Here is an 18,664-nt window from a genome sequence, read left to right as displayed (position 1 = left end):
AAGACAAGACAGCTGCCCATGGCCCAGGTTTCCAAGATGAAAAGCCAGAGAAGGAAGAGCAGCCGGCTATGGAGTCTAGAAGACGCCCCCAAGTTCTATTTCCCACCACCGTGGACATATGCCTGAAGAGTTGGCGAGAATTTAAAGGAATAATGCACCTAGCTTTGGTTAGTAATGGCAGGTGGGAGAAAGAAAAGCCAACAGGACTAGGGGACTTATTTAATTCCCACAACAATACTGAGAGGTATATAGGAGAGTTTCTACTTCACAGATGAAGCTGAGGCTAGTGCCCATGACAGGTTTGAACTGTTTATTGTAAATAATTTACAAATGTAGAGAAGAGTGAATAAAATGTGCAAGGCAAGTGAGTGTTTACAGAGCAAGCAGTTCTGAGGCTGCCACCAAGTTTGAGGAGGGTCCTGCATAACTCTTGCTGACACAGGCAGCCCAGTCAGGTGTCAGCTCACCCGGACCTGCATCTTCATTCCCTTGCTTTCAAGACTTTACTTTTTCAACAGTAAAGTTTAGTTGTACTTTTTTTTTTTTTTGGTGGTACTGGGATTTGAATTCAAGACCTCATGCTTGCTAGGCAGGTGCTCTACCACTTGAGCCACTCTGCCAGCCCTGTGTCTATTTCTGAATTTGATATAAGTAGATTATACTGCATATACTGTTTTGTGATTTGCTTCTTTTACAAATTGACCTAATGGACACATTGGGTTTTGTGCTTTAAATAAATGGAAACATACAGAATGTATACTTTTGTGTGTTTGGGTTTTTTTTGGTGGGACTGGGGTTTGAACTCAGGGCTTCATGTTCAGGTGCTCCAAGCTTGAGCCACATATCCAGTCTATTTTGCTCTGGTTATTTTGGAGATGAGGTTTCAGGAACTATTTGCCTGGGCTAGCCTCAAGCCTTGATCCTCCTGATCTCAGCCTCCTAAGTAGCTACGATTACAGGCGTGAGCCACCGGGGCCTGGCTTTTTTTTTCCTTTTTGTTGAGACAGGGTCATGCAATGTAGCCTATGTGGGACTCAAACACTCTGACCTCCCACCTCAGCTTCCTGAGTACTGGGATTACAGCTTTGTGCCACCATGTCTAGCTCCTCCTTTGTGTTTTTACTGTCTCACTGTGTGAAGAGATCATGCCTTCTTTAACTATTATACTGCTGACAGGCCTTTGAGTTGTTCCTAGCTTTGGGCTGTTACTTACATTTTTATATGCTTTTGAGAGCGTATTACTAAACTTCGGTGGAGCTGTTGAATGACAAGGAATGATGATGTGGACCTTCAGTATATATGCCAAATGGTATATTTCAATTTACCTTGTTGTATTTCCCATGTAAACTATGTGTATTTCTCACACTAAGAAGCATGAAGAAGCTCCCTTCTAAGTAGAAGAGGTGACATACACTTGTAATTCCAGCGCTCATGAGGCTGGGGCAGGAGAATCGCCTAGACTACACAGTGAGGCACAGTGAGTCCTGCCTCAAACAAAACAAACAAAACAAAACAAAACAAACAAAAAAACCTCTTTATTTCTTCCTCATGATGTCTTTGTCTTAAAATCCATTTTTTCTAATATTAATGTGGTTACAGCAGCTTTCGTTTTTCTTTTTGGCAGTATTGGGGTTTGAACTCAAGGCCTCCACTTGAGCCACGCTCCAAGTCCTGAATCAGCTTTCTTTTGGTGATTCATCTTCTCTCCCATCTTTTTATTTTGAACATTCTTGAATCCCACATTTTAGAAAAATTTCTTTAAAACAGAATAGTTTTTTGCTTTTTAAAATTTAATCTGTTAATCTCTGACTTACCTGGAGCACAGAGTGTTTACATGTAATGAAAACATTGTAGGTTTAGCCTCAAATCTGTCATCTTGCTGTGTGCTTCTTATTTGACCCGCCTGTTCTAACTCTCCTCTTATGTCTTCTTTAGATTAACTTTAAAAATTCATTTCATTTTCCTCCATTATCCTGTAAATTAAATACTTTCTATTTCACTATACCCACACATTTAATAAACACTGGCACCAGGCACAGGTCTCAACATCACCTACTTTGAATCTGGCTCCCTAGCTGTATGTATCTGGGAAGGCTCACACAAGCAATTGGTTTGTCTGGCTTTGCCTTTATGATCCCATGGTGTGGTGAGTCTCAATTCCTGTGCATCAACATCACCTGAAGAGTGCCTGAAAGATATAGTTATCTGTCCTAGACTCTTGACTGAGAAGCTCTACAAAGAGATAGCCTTGCCGCCTGAACTTTGGGAAAATTTCCAAGGGGATTTTCATGCCTTGCCAAGGTAAGGAGCAGAACTAGAGTCCCTTCATTACACTATAGAAGGGCTCCTCTGCTCCACCTGTGGAGGTGGGAAGAGGCACTGAGTGCAGGTGTGCACTGAGGAAGGCTGATAAGAAGAGCTGAGGCAGAGCACAGAAGTCACTAGATCTGCATTGGAAAAGCACAATCAGAGCTGTGGAATCGTCTCCTGGTGTGGGGGGTAGGGAATGCGGGGAGAAGAGCCTCAGACACAGGAGGGAAAAGCAAAACATAAAGTAGCATACTATTAGTTGTGTGTTTTTCCATTGCCTGAGAAGCCCCCATTGGGCAGATGTCCTTTTAATCTTGTTTTCTCTTCAGTCTATATTTTATTAACCCTCCCTTATCTTCAACAATGCCACCCCTTACTTTTACAGGACCTCTATTAGCTCAAGCAGAGTGAACGTTGTCCAACCACACAATCAATAAAATATAGCATACACTGGTACTTCCTCTGCTGTCTGAAATCCCTGTGTGAAAGTGAACAGGAGGGAGGCTGTGAACTACTAGAGCTGAATTAGAGGGGAAAGGTTTGCAGCAAATGTCAGCCACCCACTCTTAAGGAGATAACACTGACTCCCGCTTTCATTTTATCCTGGGCCTTTGCCAGATGGCTTTAGCTCCTCTGCCTGTCTTGAGACACTCAAGACTGGCCTGGCAATTAAGCAAGCTCGTAATCAATTACATTTTTATAAAAAAATTTAAAACATGGGTTGGCTTCCAGGTTCATTTAGTTAATGTTGAGGCCTAATTTAGAAATATGACCTCCATAGCCAGGTATGGTGGTGAATACCTGTAAAACAGCACTCAGGAGGCTGAAGTAGGAGGATTGCAAATTTGAGGCCAGTAAGGATAATTTCTTTTTTTTTTTTTGGAAGTAGTGGGATTTGAACTCAGGACCTTATGCTTGCTAGGTAGGCACTTTACCACCTGAGCCACTCCACCAGTCCTGAGGCCAGTATGGAATACATAGCAACACTTCGTCTCAAAAAAAAAAAGTAAATAAAAAAATAAACAAAATAAAAAAGAAATAACTCCTGGTGCTGGTGGCTCATGCCTGTAATCCTAAGGAGGCAGAGATCAGGAGGATCATGGTTAGAATCCAGCCCGGGCAAATAGTTCGTGAGACTCTATCTTGAAAATATCTAACACAAAAAGGGCTGGTGAAGTGGCTCAAGTTGTAGGCCTGAGTTCAAGCCCTGGTACCACAAAAACAAAACAAAAACAAAAGCCAAATATTAACCCTAAAGTACTTCCCCTACTTGCCTTTGTTGTAATTTAGGTTATTACTAACCTGGATTATCTGTACTTAATATGGACCATTATGTGACAGGGGTTCTGCCTACTGCTTTATGCATATTACATGTATGTAAGCAATTACACGTATTGCACAAGTCATCTCATGAGATCCGCACACCATCTTCACCATCATCCCAATTTTACTGGAAAAGGAGCTGAGCCTCAGAGATACCTAGTATAGTGCGGGAAGAGGCCTCCTTGGTGAACACCCTGGGTTGTGAGGGGCCTTTTAACATTTTTGTCCACTGTTAAGGTTGGGGAATGTTGACCTGGAGTACAGACCAACTTATGCAGTAACTTGATTCCTTGCTTCTCTTGAGCTTCCTAAGTATGTCATGAATTCCATGTCTTTTCTGGTTTCCATATCTTCACCAGGAAAACAAATATGAAAAGGAAACCTTTTCACAACTGAAAACAGTTTATGGACATCATCTTTGCATTCCAAAGTGAATAGGAAGGGGCACTGCAATGGCTTGGGATGCTGTCTGAGAGCCTGGTACATCATACAGGCTGTACCCAAAGGTAAAGCCCCATAATGACACAGACAAAGAAAATCTCATGACAACATGGTGCTACTTAGGCACTCTGTTGGGTTTGCTTCTGAAGCATTTGAAGTAGTCTGGCTTCTCAGAAGGCCAAATGATTCAGATTAGGGTCAAAGCAGCAACTGTGAGCCAGATTCAACCGTGTGAATAAACCAGGAAACTTACAGTTCATTGCATCAGTAATTCAGCAAATTCATCTTGGCAGCTGATGGTCCAAGAGCAGTGTTGCTAACGCGCCCTCCTTCCCTTCACCTCCAGTGGTTTCCTCACTGATGGGACCTACCCCACACTGGGACAGAGATGCGTTGACAAACCAAAGCACTCACATTTTTCATTTTGCCCTGAAAAGTTCCTGCTTGCTTAAACTGGGCAGTCTGTCTGAAATAGCTCATTTCAGAGTTCTGAGGATATCAAAGGCATAGAGTCTATTCCTTCTTACCCCTCTTTCCCTCGATTATGGATGGCCAGTTCTTCACCAATCCCTTCTTCCTCCTTGAAGCTCTCCCAGTCCAATTTGGATTTCTCAAGGGTGCTCATTTTCTGCTTTTTGGCTCCAATTTTCCCCAAAAGGCTACTCATGCCACTTGATCTTTTTAACCTAAGGAAAGAGAAAACATGAAACACATAGCATGTAAAAACTCTGATTTCCTGATGAACAGTTTTTCAGATGGGCATAGGATTCTCTGGATTAGAGCCACTGATTTTAATGAAAGCCATGTTTGTACCTGGGGTTATTTCCGTCCCAGTGTGAAGAACACTGTAAGTACAGCAGAATTCTAACATGCTTTTCCTGCCTAACATCTCTGACTGCTATGCTGCACTGCCACAGGAAGCCCACACCCCTCAGACCTCTGTTTGCCCTGTGGCAGGTCTCTGCTTGCAGAGAGGGAGGAGAGTGGCGGAGCCCAAGCGAGGCTTTGGAGTCACATGCCTGGGTCCAAATTCCATGTCTGCCTGAGTGACTCAGGCTAGTTATTTAAGTACATTTGCCTTCATTTCCTAATCTACAGTGAATGCTTACTCATGGGCTGTGGCATGTCTTCCATGCAAAGGGCTAAAGCAGTACCCGTCATAGGGTCAAGGTACAGTTAAGTGTTGACCACTCTGAATCACTGTCATCTTTTGTGCCTTGAAGCCCCAGGGGACTTTTTTAAGAGTAAGAACCTGTTCCCATCATTGATGAGCAAGAAGTCACAGTACTGCAAAACGGCCTTTTAAAGGCAGTTGCTTTTCAACTCCTGTGAGCTGGGGCCTGGTTTTTCCCAGGAGGTGGAGAACATTCCTCACCCCGAAAGCAGGGAATGTGCAGCATGTGCTCTACTTGCTGGTGATGCTATCATGGGCTGTGGGAGAAGCCCCATATGCCCAAATTCAAGTCTTGGCAGGTCAAATGTTTCCAGTCAGTGTAACATGTATAAGATAAAGTAAGAACAGAAGGCAGCCAGCTTGTAAGAAGGTGGTATGAGGGGAAGGAACTATGGAGGAACACGGCTTTTGTTCTTTGTAGGAAAGTGGGAGTTATTTTTTGCCTCATAGACATATGCAGGAAGGGAAAACATTTCCATGCTGTGAGTGCTCACTCTCCGAGTACTTTCTCATCAGACTCTCACTACAGCTTGTAATGAGACCACGGGTACCGACCATGGGCTCAGGCTAAAGGGGATCATCTCCGAGATGACCTCCTATCACCTCAACCTATTCTGAAACCCCACCTGTGCCCTGGGGTGGATCAACAGGCCAGCATCCATACTAAACACTGGACTAAACATTCCAATTCTATTAACGCTGGTCTAGAGGATGTCTGACTCCTTGTCAAGTTCACTACATGCTGAGCTTAACATCAACTCAGAACAGGCCGGACAAGCATCATCACCCTAGTGTTGAGCTGGACAAACAAAGGTCAGAGAGACAACAAGGGTCAAACCAATAGAGAACCCAGATGGAGGACAAAGTGAGGTCTCTCTGGGCTGAGTGCAATACATTGTGATGTCTCCAAGATGAGAACCTGCATGAGAAATTTTTTCTGACAGCAATTTTACTTGGCTTAAAATGATTCCAAATCACTCCTTACAAGCTTTTGATTCATATCTTCTAAATACTCTTTTCCATGGAACTTGCTCCCTACAGCAATCAATAAACACCCACCCACCCCCACACACTCTATCTCAAGCAGAGCATGAATGAGGACATGGAAATTTAATGTCTCAAGTCTTTCACTTCTCACCTTCCTCATTGCTACTGTCCTGGTTCTCATTATTATACTATTTTACTTGCGTAATTCATTAGCCTCTTAAGTAGACTTCTGTTTAGTTCCACTCCTCATTCACTGGTCCTACTTGGACATCTATTTTCATTCTGTTTTTAGAGCAAATTTTCTAAAATACAAAGCTTATCATGGCTTTTTGCTTAAATGTGTCTTCTCTGATCCCTTATTGCTCTTACAATAAAGTCTTAACTTTTTAACTTCTGAAGTTCTTCCTGATCTTCTTTTGCCACATCTACCCTGTAATCTCTGGTAACAATTTATTTGGGGGGGTGGGTACGGGGTCTTGAACTCAGGGCCTCACACTCTAAAATCTGAGCCATGCCTCCAGCCTTTACCCTTGTAAATCTATGCTAAACATACAGCCCTAAACTTGTGGTTCACCTCTACCCTCCTCCTTTCATTCATCTAGTCTTGTCTCAGCTTAGAAGTCACTTCCTCCAAGAATCCTTCCCTAAGTTGACCCCAGTCCCTGCACCTGGTAGACTAGACATTCTGGTGGTCTGTCTGTTGTACCCTACATTTTTTCTGTGGAAGCAGTGACCTTTCTGTAGCAGATGCTTGAGCTCTCATTTCAGCTTCAGCTGCAAGGATAACTCTGGGAAAGAGATCACTGACAACGCCCTATCAAAAGCACACACCTTGGGCGCTCCTCTTCTGGCTGCAGGGCCTCCTCTGATTGTGCGTGCATACATGGTGCTCATGTTACTGGGGCTACACTCACTAGAGCCAGGGGCTGGTGACTAAATGGCCCAGCCCAGTCTCTTCACAAAGCACTTCTGGGAGGATGAATGACTGCCAGAAGTTCTGGTGAAGTGGAACCCCTATGGCTTTGAATATGACTCTTGAGGTGACTTTTCCTCCTTTTCCTTCTCCTCCCAACCCCATGCTTGTTTCCTAGGATTACTTCCTGAATAAACTCCCTGCACTCTAAATCCCAGTCTCAGGTTTTGCTTTGAGGGGACGCTAACTAAGACTTTTAGGGAAAAAATGATTTTACTTGTGTAATCTCTGCCTCTCTGCAGGTAGTGTTTAAGTTCCTGTGTCTCTAAACCTCTCCAAACCACATGGATATATTCTGCAAACAGTGAGTGCTTAACACAATCAACAATCTCCCCTGGATCACAGAACCAATCAGTAGAAAAGAATCAAAGAATCAGAATTTTGCAGGATAAAGGGTGTTCAGAATGCTCCTACATTGGGGATTTCTTGTTTGCTTTTTTTGAGACAGGGTCTTGGCCATATATCCCAGGCTGGTCTTATGACTTACTAGCCTCTCCAGTGTTGGGATAATAGGCATGTGCCACTGTGTCCAGCCTAAATTGGGGATTTCTTAGGGGAATAACATCTAGTTTTATTCTCCCACCTACTCACAAATCCTACAGCTTCCCCATTTTGTATGTCCAACACCTAGATATGTATACTATCTTACCCTCCTCTCAGCCTGTACTTCTGGTGGTATTCCCACGTTATGCCATCTTTTTGACAAATGTCTTTGAGAAGTCTGTGAGAAAGTAATACTTGGCTGAATAGCTGTAGGTGGTTTCCAGAAAAAGAAAAAAGTGACAATTTCCCTTTGCCTTGTTCACCACTAAGCACCAGTAAACTGTCACCTGTGCTACTATGATTTTGGGGAAAGTGTTCAGATCTGCTTTTACTGTGTCATTAACATGGTTTATGATATCCTAACTTGAAAGACTCTGAATCAAAATAACCTGCCTTTAACTGGAACTAAACCAAAGTGAATGATGCAGTAACAGCAGCAGCCAAAAACACCAAGAAGTTCATCATAACTAAGTGACTGGCAGCTTCTTCCTAGAATCTGGTATGTGAGGTTCTTGCATGTTTCTGAGTGCTCCCAATCACACTCCCATCTTGATATGGGGTTTTAGTGGCATAATCCTGGCACCAGTCCTCCACAGCTTCCAGGAAGGATATGTACCATTACTTGGTTCCTGTCTCTGTTGTTAGGGTATATCAACCAGGCTTTCAAGAAGCCAAGGCAGGTGAGAGAGGCTGCTGGGTAGGTGCCAGTGGCTCTGCTGTGAAGGAGCATCACAGAGCTCGTAGCTGTTCTCCCCCTCTGAGAACTGTGGCTAGATAGAAGGGAGTAAGTCAGCACTGTTCCCTCCAGGCATGTGGCAACTGTGCATTCTGAAAAACTGTGGAAGGGCAGGAAAGATGTCAGATTTCTCTTGGAGATTTCTCTGTTGTCATCAGGAACAGTTGCAGATCAACAAAACTGACTTCTCTTTGTTCTAGATCCTAAGCCATAATGGCAAGGTACTGCTAGAAAGTGTACTGTGACAGACTATCCCCAAGATAACAATACTTCATTCAAGAGAATTCTCATCCACCTGTTGCAAGTCAAAGAAACTCATTACACACTTGCTCACTCACAGATTATATCCAAATATTATCACCTAGATGTTTCTAATGTCACCACGACATTTTGATGACCTTCTCCTGAGTACCAGTTATTGGCCTCAATCACGTAAGTGTGATGTAAAGACCAAATGTGTCCAGGAGCAGGGTCTTTGTCTAATCATCCAGTTTCCATGCCATAGAAAGCAAGGCTGAGTGTAGTTCGTATTAGAGAAATAAGAGTCTTAACCAAGCTTTTCCTTCTTGTGTATTTTAATTACCTTCAAGTCCCTTTTCACTGTATCTAATAACCTTTCTGCAACATCAAATACCAATATTTGTTCTAAAAGGAAACAGAAACTCAAAAAAGCAGAAGAGACAGAGAAAGCAAAAATGATAGATTTTCTTTTTCATTTCTGAGTTCAAAGTTTATAATGATAATTTTCTGCTTCCCTTTAGTCCAAGAAATTTAATCTTTTTTTTAAAAAAGTAGTACTAGGGTTTGAATTTAGGGCCTCACGCTTGCTAGGTAGGCACCCTACCATTTGAGTCACTTTGCCAGTCCTTTTTTGTGTTGAGTATTTTCTTTTTTTTATTGTTGTGCTGGGTGGGGGTATACTATAGCATTTACAAAAGTTCTTACAGTGTATCAAATATACTATACTTGAATTCACCCCCTCCATCACTCTCCTTTATCTCCCCCGCTCCCTTTATTGGGTATTTTCAAGATAGAGTCTCATGAACTATTTACTTGGGGCTGGCTTTGAACCATGATCCTCCTGAGCTCTGTTTCCTGAGTTGCTAGAATTACAGGCATGAGCAACTGGTGCCTGGCAAGAAATGTAATCATAACAAATTTCATTGTAGCTAAATGGAAAACTCCATCTTGCTGAGTCTGTCATAAAGACATTTTAGTAACTTGTTTACTTTGTTACATGCCCCTTAGCACAAACTCTAATTCACCCAAGGGTTCTCTTTGTAGGGAGAACACTGCACTATCTGCCTACTCTCAGTGATGCCCTGGGCATTTACAAAAAGTCAGGAAAGAAGCTAGGAAAGTAGGTCTCTTGTGGAAAGGCTGGTAGGGCTCACCAACAGGTTGGGAAAACCTCCTTTCCCCATGGTCTTTAAAATCAAGGCACTCAGCTGTCCCAGAGAATAGTGTTTTGGTTTGAAAAGGAATGCAGAGTCAAGTGTCCATTCATTTATTTATTGTGTTTATCCAATAGAGATGCCTGAAAACTTACTGTTTACCAGACACTGCTTGGAACTGGACATGGACACACACATACACGACCCATAAGGTATAATATTTGGTTCCCAGGAGAAAATCAAGTGAAGGGAGTGATAGACAGGCAAACTGTAACCATATATTGCAAGGGCACAGAAAAGGGAGCAGCTGAGGGTCTGTTTAATCCAACCTTCTAATCTATCATTTCTATCACTGCCATATATGGGTGGGGAGGGCGATTCTCATTTCCCCTGTTATCCTGGAGCTTACTGTGTGCAGGGTCCATGTCTTAGAGTTTGCACAGCATATGATTACTATATATTTTTTAATTATTATTATTTTGCAGTACTGGGGTTTGAACTCAGGGCCTTTACCTTGAGCCACTCCACCAGCCCTTTTTTTTGTGATGGGTATTTTTGAGATAGGGTCTCGAGAACTATTTGCCTGGGCTGGCTTCAAACTACAATCCTCCTGATCTCTGCCTCCTGAGTAGCTAAGATTACAGGCGTGAGCCACTGGCACCCAGCTCTACTATATTTTTAATAAACTGAATCTCCATAACTTGACACTGAGCTGACCCAAATAATTTTTTTCTCATAACAAAGATTCAGCAAAACTTGAACGACAAGCCATCTCAGAACTGGCACAACCACCAAAATGCAAATTATCTGGAACAAAAATTCTTTGGCAGAGATGTGTAGTTTCCTCAGCATTTGTCATCTGTTTACAAGGCAGGAGTGGACCTTTTTGTAGCTTACACATGAGCTATTTTCCAGAGCCATGTAAGGGCCCAAAGCTGGCAAGACACACTAAGAGAAACAGAAAGAAAGCTCAAGATGAGATTTTTTTCCTTCAGTGCCTCTGCTTTGAGTTACTGTTGTCTTTCAGATCTTCTCTGGATTTATCTGAAATTTGTAAGAAAGAAAAGTAAAACCCAAATCCCTGTGGCAATTTCATTACTCACCTGTGTAAATCTCTAAGTAATTTCCCCAAAGCCCAAAATCAGACCACTCAAAGAAATGGACTGGTAGCAAGTGGCACATGAGGGGGATTATTTCGATCCCATTCACTTTCCAACACTTTACTGACAGTGTTCTACCAGTGGCTCACATCTGTAATTCCAGCTACTCAGGAGGCAGAGATCAGGAGGATTACAGTTCAAGAGCAGCCTGAGCAAAAAGTCCTTGAGATCCCTCTCAACCAATAAAAAGCTGGGTATAGTATTGTAAGCTTCTTACCTCAGCTACAAAGGAAGGGTCATGGGCCAGGAAGACTTGGAATAAAAAACAATACTCTATTCAAAAAATAATGAAAGCAAAGAGGGCTGGAGGGTGTAACTCAAGTGGTACAGTGCTTGGTACAAGGCCGAGTTCAAATCCCAGTACCGCACACACACACACAGAGTGTGTGATCCCAAGAGCCCCAGTTCCTCAGCACTTGCTCTATAAACACTGATGCTGCATGATGTCACTACAGTGACCTTGTTCCTGCTTCTCTTGTGCAGACACAACGCTGCTTCTGTCAGCCTCCAGCCCGCTATCTTCTTGAGTTTGAGTACTGTAACTTCAATTAAGTTGTAGAGTTCTAATGGAGAGATATTTGAATTTGATGTGGAAATTGCCTAGTGATCTGTGACCGTCAAGATCATCTTAGAAAACCTGGAAATGGATGATGAAGAACAGGATGACCCAGTTCCTCTACCAAAATTAAGAATCTCATTCAGTGACACACCCACCATGAGGACTGCCTCTAGAGGGTGGTGGCACAGGACGATGGGACACAAGGAAAAGGGATACAATTTCCCTGTTTAGAAACAGACTAAGAATTCCTGCAAGCTGACAAAGGAACACTTACTGAATTTATTCTGGTTGCAAAGTACTTAGATTTGCAGTCTTCCAATATGATTAAGGGGAAAATTCCTGAGAAGACTTTCAAAACCTTCATAGCAAAACGACTTTATGGAAGGAGGAAGCCCAGGCACACAACAAGAAGTGGTGTGTTACAGTGAAACTCTAAGGACTGTCCTCACACAGCTGCACTACTGTTTATGTCTGCTAATAGTAGTAAACAGCAGACAAATGCAGCAGCAAATTAACAAGGTCAGCAGATTGCATGAGTAGCTCAGATTCTGAACCTATGGCTGAGTTTCCTCTAGTGTGAGCAAAACTTTTTTCTTTACTCTGAATAAAACTTACTATGGGTTCACTATAGAAAGTGGGAAAGAAATAAAGAATTGTTGGTACTTTTTTTTTAAGGTGCTGGGGATTAAACTAGGATCTCACATGCAAGACAAATGTTCTACCACTTGAGCCATGCCCCTAGCCCTTTTGTTTGTAAGACAGGGTCAGTTTCTCATCCTCCTGCCTTTCACCTTCTAAAGTAGATGGGATTAAGGCATGTGCTACCATGCCTAGCTCTTTAATCTATTATTGAAGTTTTGCTGCAATGCCAGCAAAAAAAGTGGCATGTATCAGCAAAAAGTGAAAATAAAAGCTCATGCCTGTAATCCTAGCTACTCAGGAGGCAGAGATCAGGAGCATCTGGGTTTGATGCCAGCTGGGGTAAACAGATCGTGAGACAGTATCTCGAAAAAAAACCCATCACAAAAAAGGGCTGGTGAAGTGGCTCAAGGTGTAGTCCCTGAGTTTAAACCCCAGTACTGCAAACAAAACAAAACAAAACAAAACAAAACAAAACATAACAAAACCTGGCAATCAGCAGCAGTTCTTATACATCATTTGCTACTCAGTTCTATTGCTCTGTGCCAACCCAGTAGAGAAAGGGACCTAAGTTTGTCTGATTTGATTTCAGTGACTCCACTTTTTTTTTTTTGAGGTAGGGCTTGCTATGTAGCCCAGGTGCTGGAATTATAGACATACACCACCATACCTGGCTGGTATATATCTGCTAATTCTGGTGGCAAAAGTCCTGGACTTTTATCTCTTCTGAAACAATGTATTAGCTCATTATTGTTCTTCCTTCCAGATGTTAAGCAGGAGTCTGTTTTGCCCGGTTCTGGGGTCTCAGCTGACACTGTCAAGCAGGATGAGGTAAATCTAGTTGACCTTGATTCAACTTAAATGAAGAGCTCTTCTTAGCTAAGACATCAACACCATTTAAAAAACAATAAGACATTAACTATTCTCTCCAAAATAGCAGAGGCACCTGAACTACATTCTCCTGGTTTCTGTTGTGATCAAGGTACTCATTTTGAGTCAGTTAACTGGGGACAGACATTCTCGAGTGACACAGAAATGGATTATTTCTGTGGGACACCAACTGACCTGCTGGGCAATCTCATTACTAGCATTATACCGTAAGAGACAGTTAAGGTCCCTCTCCTCTACTGGTCTACTGTTCTGAAATCACCCAACTCAGTGCCACAAAGGGTAATGTGTTGTGTTTGTTAATCTGCTGAGTTCAGACCTTTTCAGAGAGAAGTGCTGGGAAAGAACAGGCCCTTTTTCATGTCTTCCTTGGTGCACATAAAGCAACTGCAATGCCTACTTTACACATCTAATGCACTGAGAAATGCTGCTTGAAAATGCAAAAGGATGTGCATTACCAGTTTTGAGGTACAGTATTCAAGTGTTCACTCTTCTAGCTTCTGAGGGATATTTTATGATGGAACATGACTCAGCTCTTCAGAAAACAAAATTCCATCAAATTGTCTCCTCTCTTTGCACATATACTCCTGAACTACATAAAAACAAATTCCAACCTCAGGCTGAAAGTTGAGTTGCTGAGTTTGCCTCTGACCAAAATAAACGAAATGCATTAAGGCCAGATGACTATTTACCATTATGCTTGGCTATTTGGGTAGGAAAAAACCGAATAATTACTTCCAATGACAACAAGATAAGCTACTCAATGGAGTACAAAAAGGAATGAAGTACCAATACATGCTACAATAGGGATGAACCATAAAAACATTACGCTAAATGAAAGAAACCATTCACCAGGACCACGTATCACATGATTTCATTTATATGCAAAGTCCAGAAAAGGTGACTCAATGGAGACAGACAGATTAAGGATGCCATGAAAAGGGTGAATTTGAGGATGGGCAGCTGACAGCTGAGGTGGTTGTTATGGTTCGGTGGCGTGCCTTTGAAGAGTTTATCTTCTCCCTGAATGCTTCCTCTCTTGCTCTGCTTCCTGGCTGCCAATGGGTGAGCAGCTTTTCTCTACCATGCCCTTCTGCCATGGTATTTCTGCCATGCCAAAGACTTGAAAGTAATGGAGCCAGTCAACCATGGACTGACACTTCTGAAATCATGAGTCAAAATAAGCTTTCTTCCTTTAAGTTGTTTTTCTCAGGTCATGGCTATGGAAAGCTGACTAACACAGATGCTAAGGCGTGCTGGATTTCTTTTTGGAGTAATGAAGTCCTCCACTGGAAGGATTGTGTGGGAAGCTTTGTTGGAAGACACAGCTCATTTTCCAGATTCTAGTTCTAAAATTGTGGTGATAGATGTATAACTCTCAAAGCCATTTAACTGTAGACTTTAAATGGGTGAATTATATGGTATGGCAAAGTGTACCTCAATAAAGCTATTTTGGAAAAAATAAATGATTACTCTTCCTAGGCACTGAATTTATATGCCCAATCCATCTTTTATCATTCAGGAAAAATAAAAGGAAAAAACTATTTTTAAAGCAAAAACATATTTCCTAGCCAAGCACCAGTGGCTCACATGTGTAATCCTAGCTACTCAAGAGGCAGAGATGAGGAGGATTGTGGTTCAAAGCCAGCCCCCAGCAAATAGTTTGTAAGGCCCTATCTCAAAAAAAACCCATCACACAAAAAGGGCTGGCAGAGTGACTCAAGTGGTAGAGCACCTGCCTAGCAAGCAAAAGGCCCTGAGTTCAAACCTCAGTGCCATTAAAAAAAAAAAGTTTCCTAGATTCATAAGCATCTCAGAATTAGATTATCACATGGCTGATCTAAAGATAGACTTTCTGGTACACCAATTTATAATGATACCCAATGACAGAAGTGGACACCAGTGTTAATCAGTGTTTTAGTTATCTCTTACTTGATTTTTTCTTAGTTTTTATAACTATAAGGACAGAATTTGGAAAGACTGCAGGGAAGTCAATCACTCGGTACAAGAACCCAAATGTAGTCTGGCAAGAAATTTTCCCAAACTTTTTAGTTTGAAAATATCAAACTGACAAAAAAGTTGAGAGCACAGAACTACCATTATCTGAATACTCCTCACTTAGATCCACCAATCGGTAACATTTTGCTACACATGCTTCTTTCTGTACATATAAATTTACTTCAGGGTGGGGTATGAAGCTCTTTTTAAGTAATGTGCAGACATTACGTCACTTTACCACTAACTACTTTAGCATGTATTTCCTAAAACACTCTCCTACATAAATTCAACAACTTATACTACATCCAAAAAAATTAACATTGACATATAATCTGGTATCAAGTACACATCTGAAGTTCCTGCAGTGCCAGCTCAAACAATTATCCCCATGCTCTGCCATCACATACACTTGTAAGTTTCTTCAGTCTCTTTTAATCCTTTAATCTACCACCATCTACTGCCTTTTTAGTGGCACTGCCAATTTTTAAAGTAAGAGTCCACTTTGGTCTTAAATAATGTTTCTGTGGATAGACTTAGGTTAAACATGCTTGCTGGCATGCTACCTAGATGAGACTGGGTATTTGTTATTACACCATCATTGGGGCACATAGTGTCAGATTAGCCCATACTAAAGATGCTAAGTGTAGTCCCTAGGGTAAGGTGGTAATTGAAAGAGTATAGCTTTATTCTTTTGTAATTTCTATAATAAATGTGTAATGTGTGAAACAGTATTCTCAGAAGTTTAGGAAGTTTTGATTGCATATTTCTAGTGCCTTGCTCTGTAATGCTCTGACCATGTCTAAGGAGAGGGTGAATGAATGAATAGTAAAGGATCCTATTTGAAGGACAAATATACAGATAATACCCAGAGGATAATAAAGTCCTAGCTGTGAGAAAGTCCTTAAAACATCCAAGAGCAGTAATTAGAGAAAAGGCAAAGGATTATGGGATCACCAGGAGTACCCCAGGTTGGACAGCACAGTGGTGAAGACAGGGTCTCTTGTGCCAACACAGAAGCGTTCACCTAGGTGTATGAGGCTTGGGGCCTGGTACCCTTGACAGTTAACTGACATAAAGCCAGTGGTGTGGCAAGGAAAAACCCTCTGGCGTGGCCTCAGACCTCTAGGAAACAATACTTCTGAATTTTCCTCTCCTGTGTCCCACTCCAGTGTGGTTTTACTAATTCCCTGGGAAAGAGATAATACCACAGGCTCTTCCTGCCTCTGCCTCAGCAGTTTCCTTCTTGGAACTATTCTCAATGTGGGGGACTCATAGCAAGCAGTGAAAGGCATGCCACCACTCCCCAGCAGTAAGAGAAAGAAATTTTTTCCAGATACTGGTTCCATATGGGCTCCTGACCAATCACAACTACAGTGGCCAAGAGGAGCAGAGGCAGAATCAGGATCTGTCATTTAAAAGGTAACGACCTCTCAACGAGAACATTGACTGACTTTCTGCTATAATGGTGCTGAGCCAGCGCAGCTGGGTTTGTGCTCGTCTGAGGGACAGAGTCACACACTCTCACCTGCACACCTGTCACTCCCATGAGGACAATGTGGCTAACAAACAGCACATCTCTTCACAAGCCAGCATAAAAAGCAAAGCAGAACACCAATGTGCCTCAATGATAGGATGTTTGGCTAACTCTTGATTGAGCACTTGGCATGCTTTCTAAACCTCAGTGTTCTGTTTTTTTTTGTTTTTTTAATTTTAGCTTTCTTTTTTTTTCCCCTAAGCAAGTCTCTTTCTCCTCATGAAAAAACAAATCCGAGGTATCAACATAAAATAAACTTTAAATTATTGGGTATCTCCCAATTTGAAGTTGCATTTAAGTTTCAGGACATGGGGGTGTCCTTAGTCAGACCAGAAATAATTCCTTTAGCTTTATATCATGGACACCTCACTTAAAATGGGTCATGTCTGTCCATTTTTAGAAATGGATAGGCATATTAACCACATGGCTTTAAGTGAAACTCAGATGAACTGGCTTGCATACATTTTGCAAAATTATTCTCCCTCCCCCTAAACTTTACACCGCTACTAAATAAGCATGCAAAATCCCAAAAGAGAAGGATATGGATGTTGGATACAGCTGTGATATGTCTGAAGAAGAGTGTGTTTTGTTGTCCTTTCAGTAGATGAGGCTGAAGTGGTAAAGAGGGTCATTTTTCAGACTTGGCGTTTCTGTGCTGGCCTTACTCTTAAATCCTTTTTTTGGCAGCATCTACAATATCACTTGCTCATTCAGTTGCCAGGGTAGCATCTCTAGCTTCATACAGGCCACAGTCCTGCTAACCTCAATGGGTAATTTAATGATGCTTATCTCTATCTGCCCTTTTCCCTCCAGAGGTAGCTCCCACCTCTCTTCAAAAGCCAGACCCACCAGCAGCTGCATGGTAGTGTTTCCCTGGTCATGCTAACCATTACGAGCCAGGAGTTAAAGAGCTCTTGGGAAGCAAAGAAGTGTGTAAAGATGATCACAAGAAGAGGGCTATTTTTAGTTTTGTTTTTGGGTACTGGGGTTTGAATTCAGGGCCTGGTACTTGCTAGGCAGGCCCTCTACCACTTGAGCCATGCCCCCATTCTGAAAGGGGATTATTTAAAGCAGGAGCACAAAATGTCTCTTTGCTAAGTGGATTTCAACAAAGAAATATTTATTCCCACGTAGTTTGGTACTGAAAGCAGAAAACTGCATTTCACTACATGCAGGAAATGGTTTGCATAGATGCTAGCCACAGTTGAGCTATCTGTAAACCACAACATGGTTTCTCTTTAATAAATCGAAGATTTTTATGCATTGCATCACTGACCACCAAAAAGAATTCCCATCTCTAAATCTAGAGAAAAAAATAGATGAGTAGAGTCTCCTTCCTTAGTCTGCCAGCCAGGAGTTGCCAGTGCAGCTTTTTCATATGGAAAATAGACTGATCTCCAAGGTTCCTATGTATATCCTTATTTCTCAGAGATGGACAAACCCTTGAACACATTCCATTTCTTTACATACAGGGTCCCCTAAGAGCATGTGCTTCTGTGACCATGGCATATAATGGGTCACAATGAAAAATGTATGTCTTCAGGTCATGGCCAAAATGTTCTGGCAGTTACTTATTAATTGCTGGCTGGCAGGTAAAGGTCTGCTGAAACAAAAATGCTTGACCCTGGCAGGTACAGACTAAGGGGATACTAACAACAATAATTTAAAAAATTCAAATGTGACCTTTTGAAGATCAACTAAAGAGGAGAAGTCAGTTCTCCAATTCATCCTTATGTATCAGCAATATACTCTGGGAAACTTGGCATCACCCTCCCTGCTGAGAGTGAGGCCTCTGACCTGTGCTGCTTACCCTAAGCTGTAGGAATCAGTGACTAACACCTTCTCCTGGGGGACCAGTGGCTTTGTGCTGCTCTTTCTGCCACTGAGAGAGTAGGCTAGTACCTCTGAAGGGTTTTGTGACCATGCTCATTGTTCTCATAGCCCAGATGCAGGAAGGAGGCTCAGGGCTGGGGGACACTAAGATCTCATCTGAATGATCCAACAG

At 42.1% G+C, this 18,664-nt stretch overlaps 1 protein-coding gene across 5 annotated transcripts in view; it reads right to left on the bottom strand.

Moving 5' to 3' along the window:
• The window catches only part of Cfdp1 (craniofacial development protein 1), a 106,555-nt gene that overhangs the window by 5,343 nt on the left and 82,548 nt on the right, over window positions 1-18,664 (bottom strand). For all 5 annotated transcript variants that reach the window (XM_074055644.1, XM_074055645.1, XM_074055646.1 and 2 more), the window contains one exon: window positions 4,602-4,760. In XM_074055644.1, the coding sequence (XP_073911745.1) occupies window positions 4,602-4,760 (159 nt within the window). The remainder of the gene's footprint in view (window positions 1-4,601; window positions 4,761-18,664) is intronic.

This window comes from Castor canadensis, chromosome 15 (assembly GCF_047511655.1).
Source record: "Castor canadensis chromosome 15, mCasCan1.hap1v2, whole genome shotgun sequence".
NCBI lineage: Eukaryota > Metazoa > Chordata > Mammalia > Rodentia > Castoridae > Castor > Castor canadensis.
Note: the sequence above shows the minus strand (reverse complement) of the source record. Positions and strands in the feature narration are given on the sequence as shown.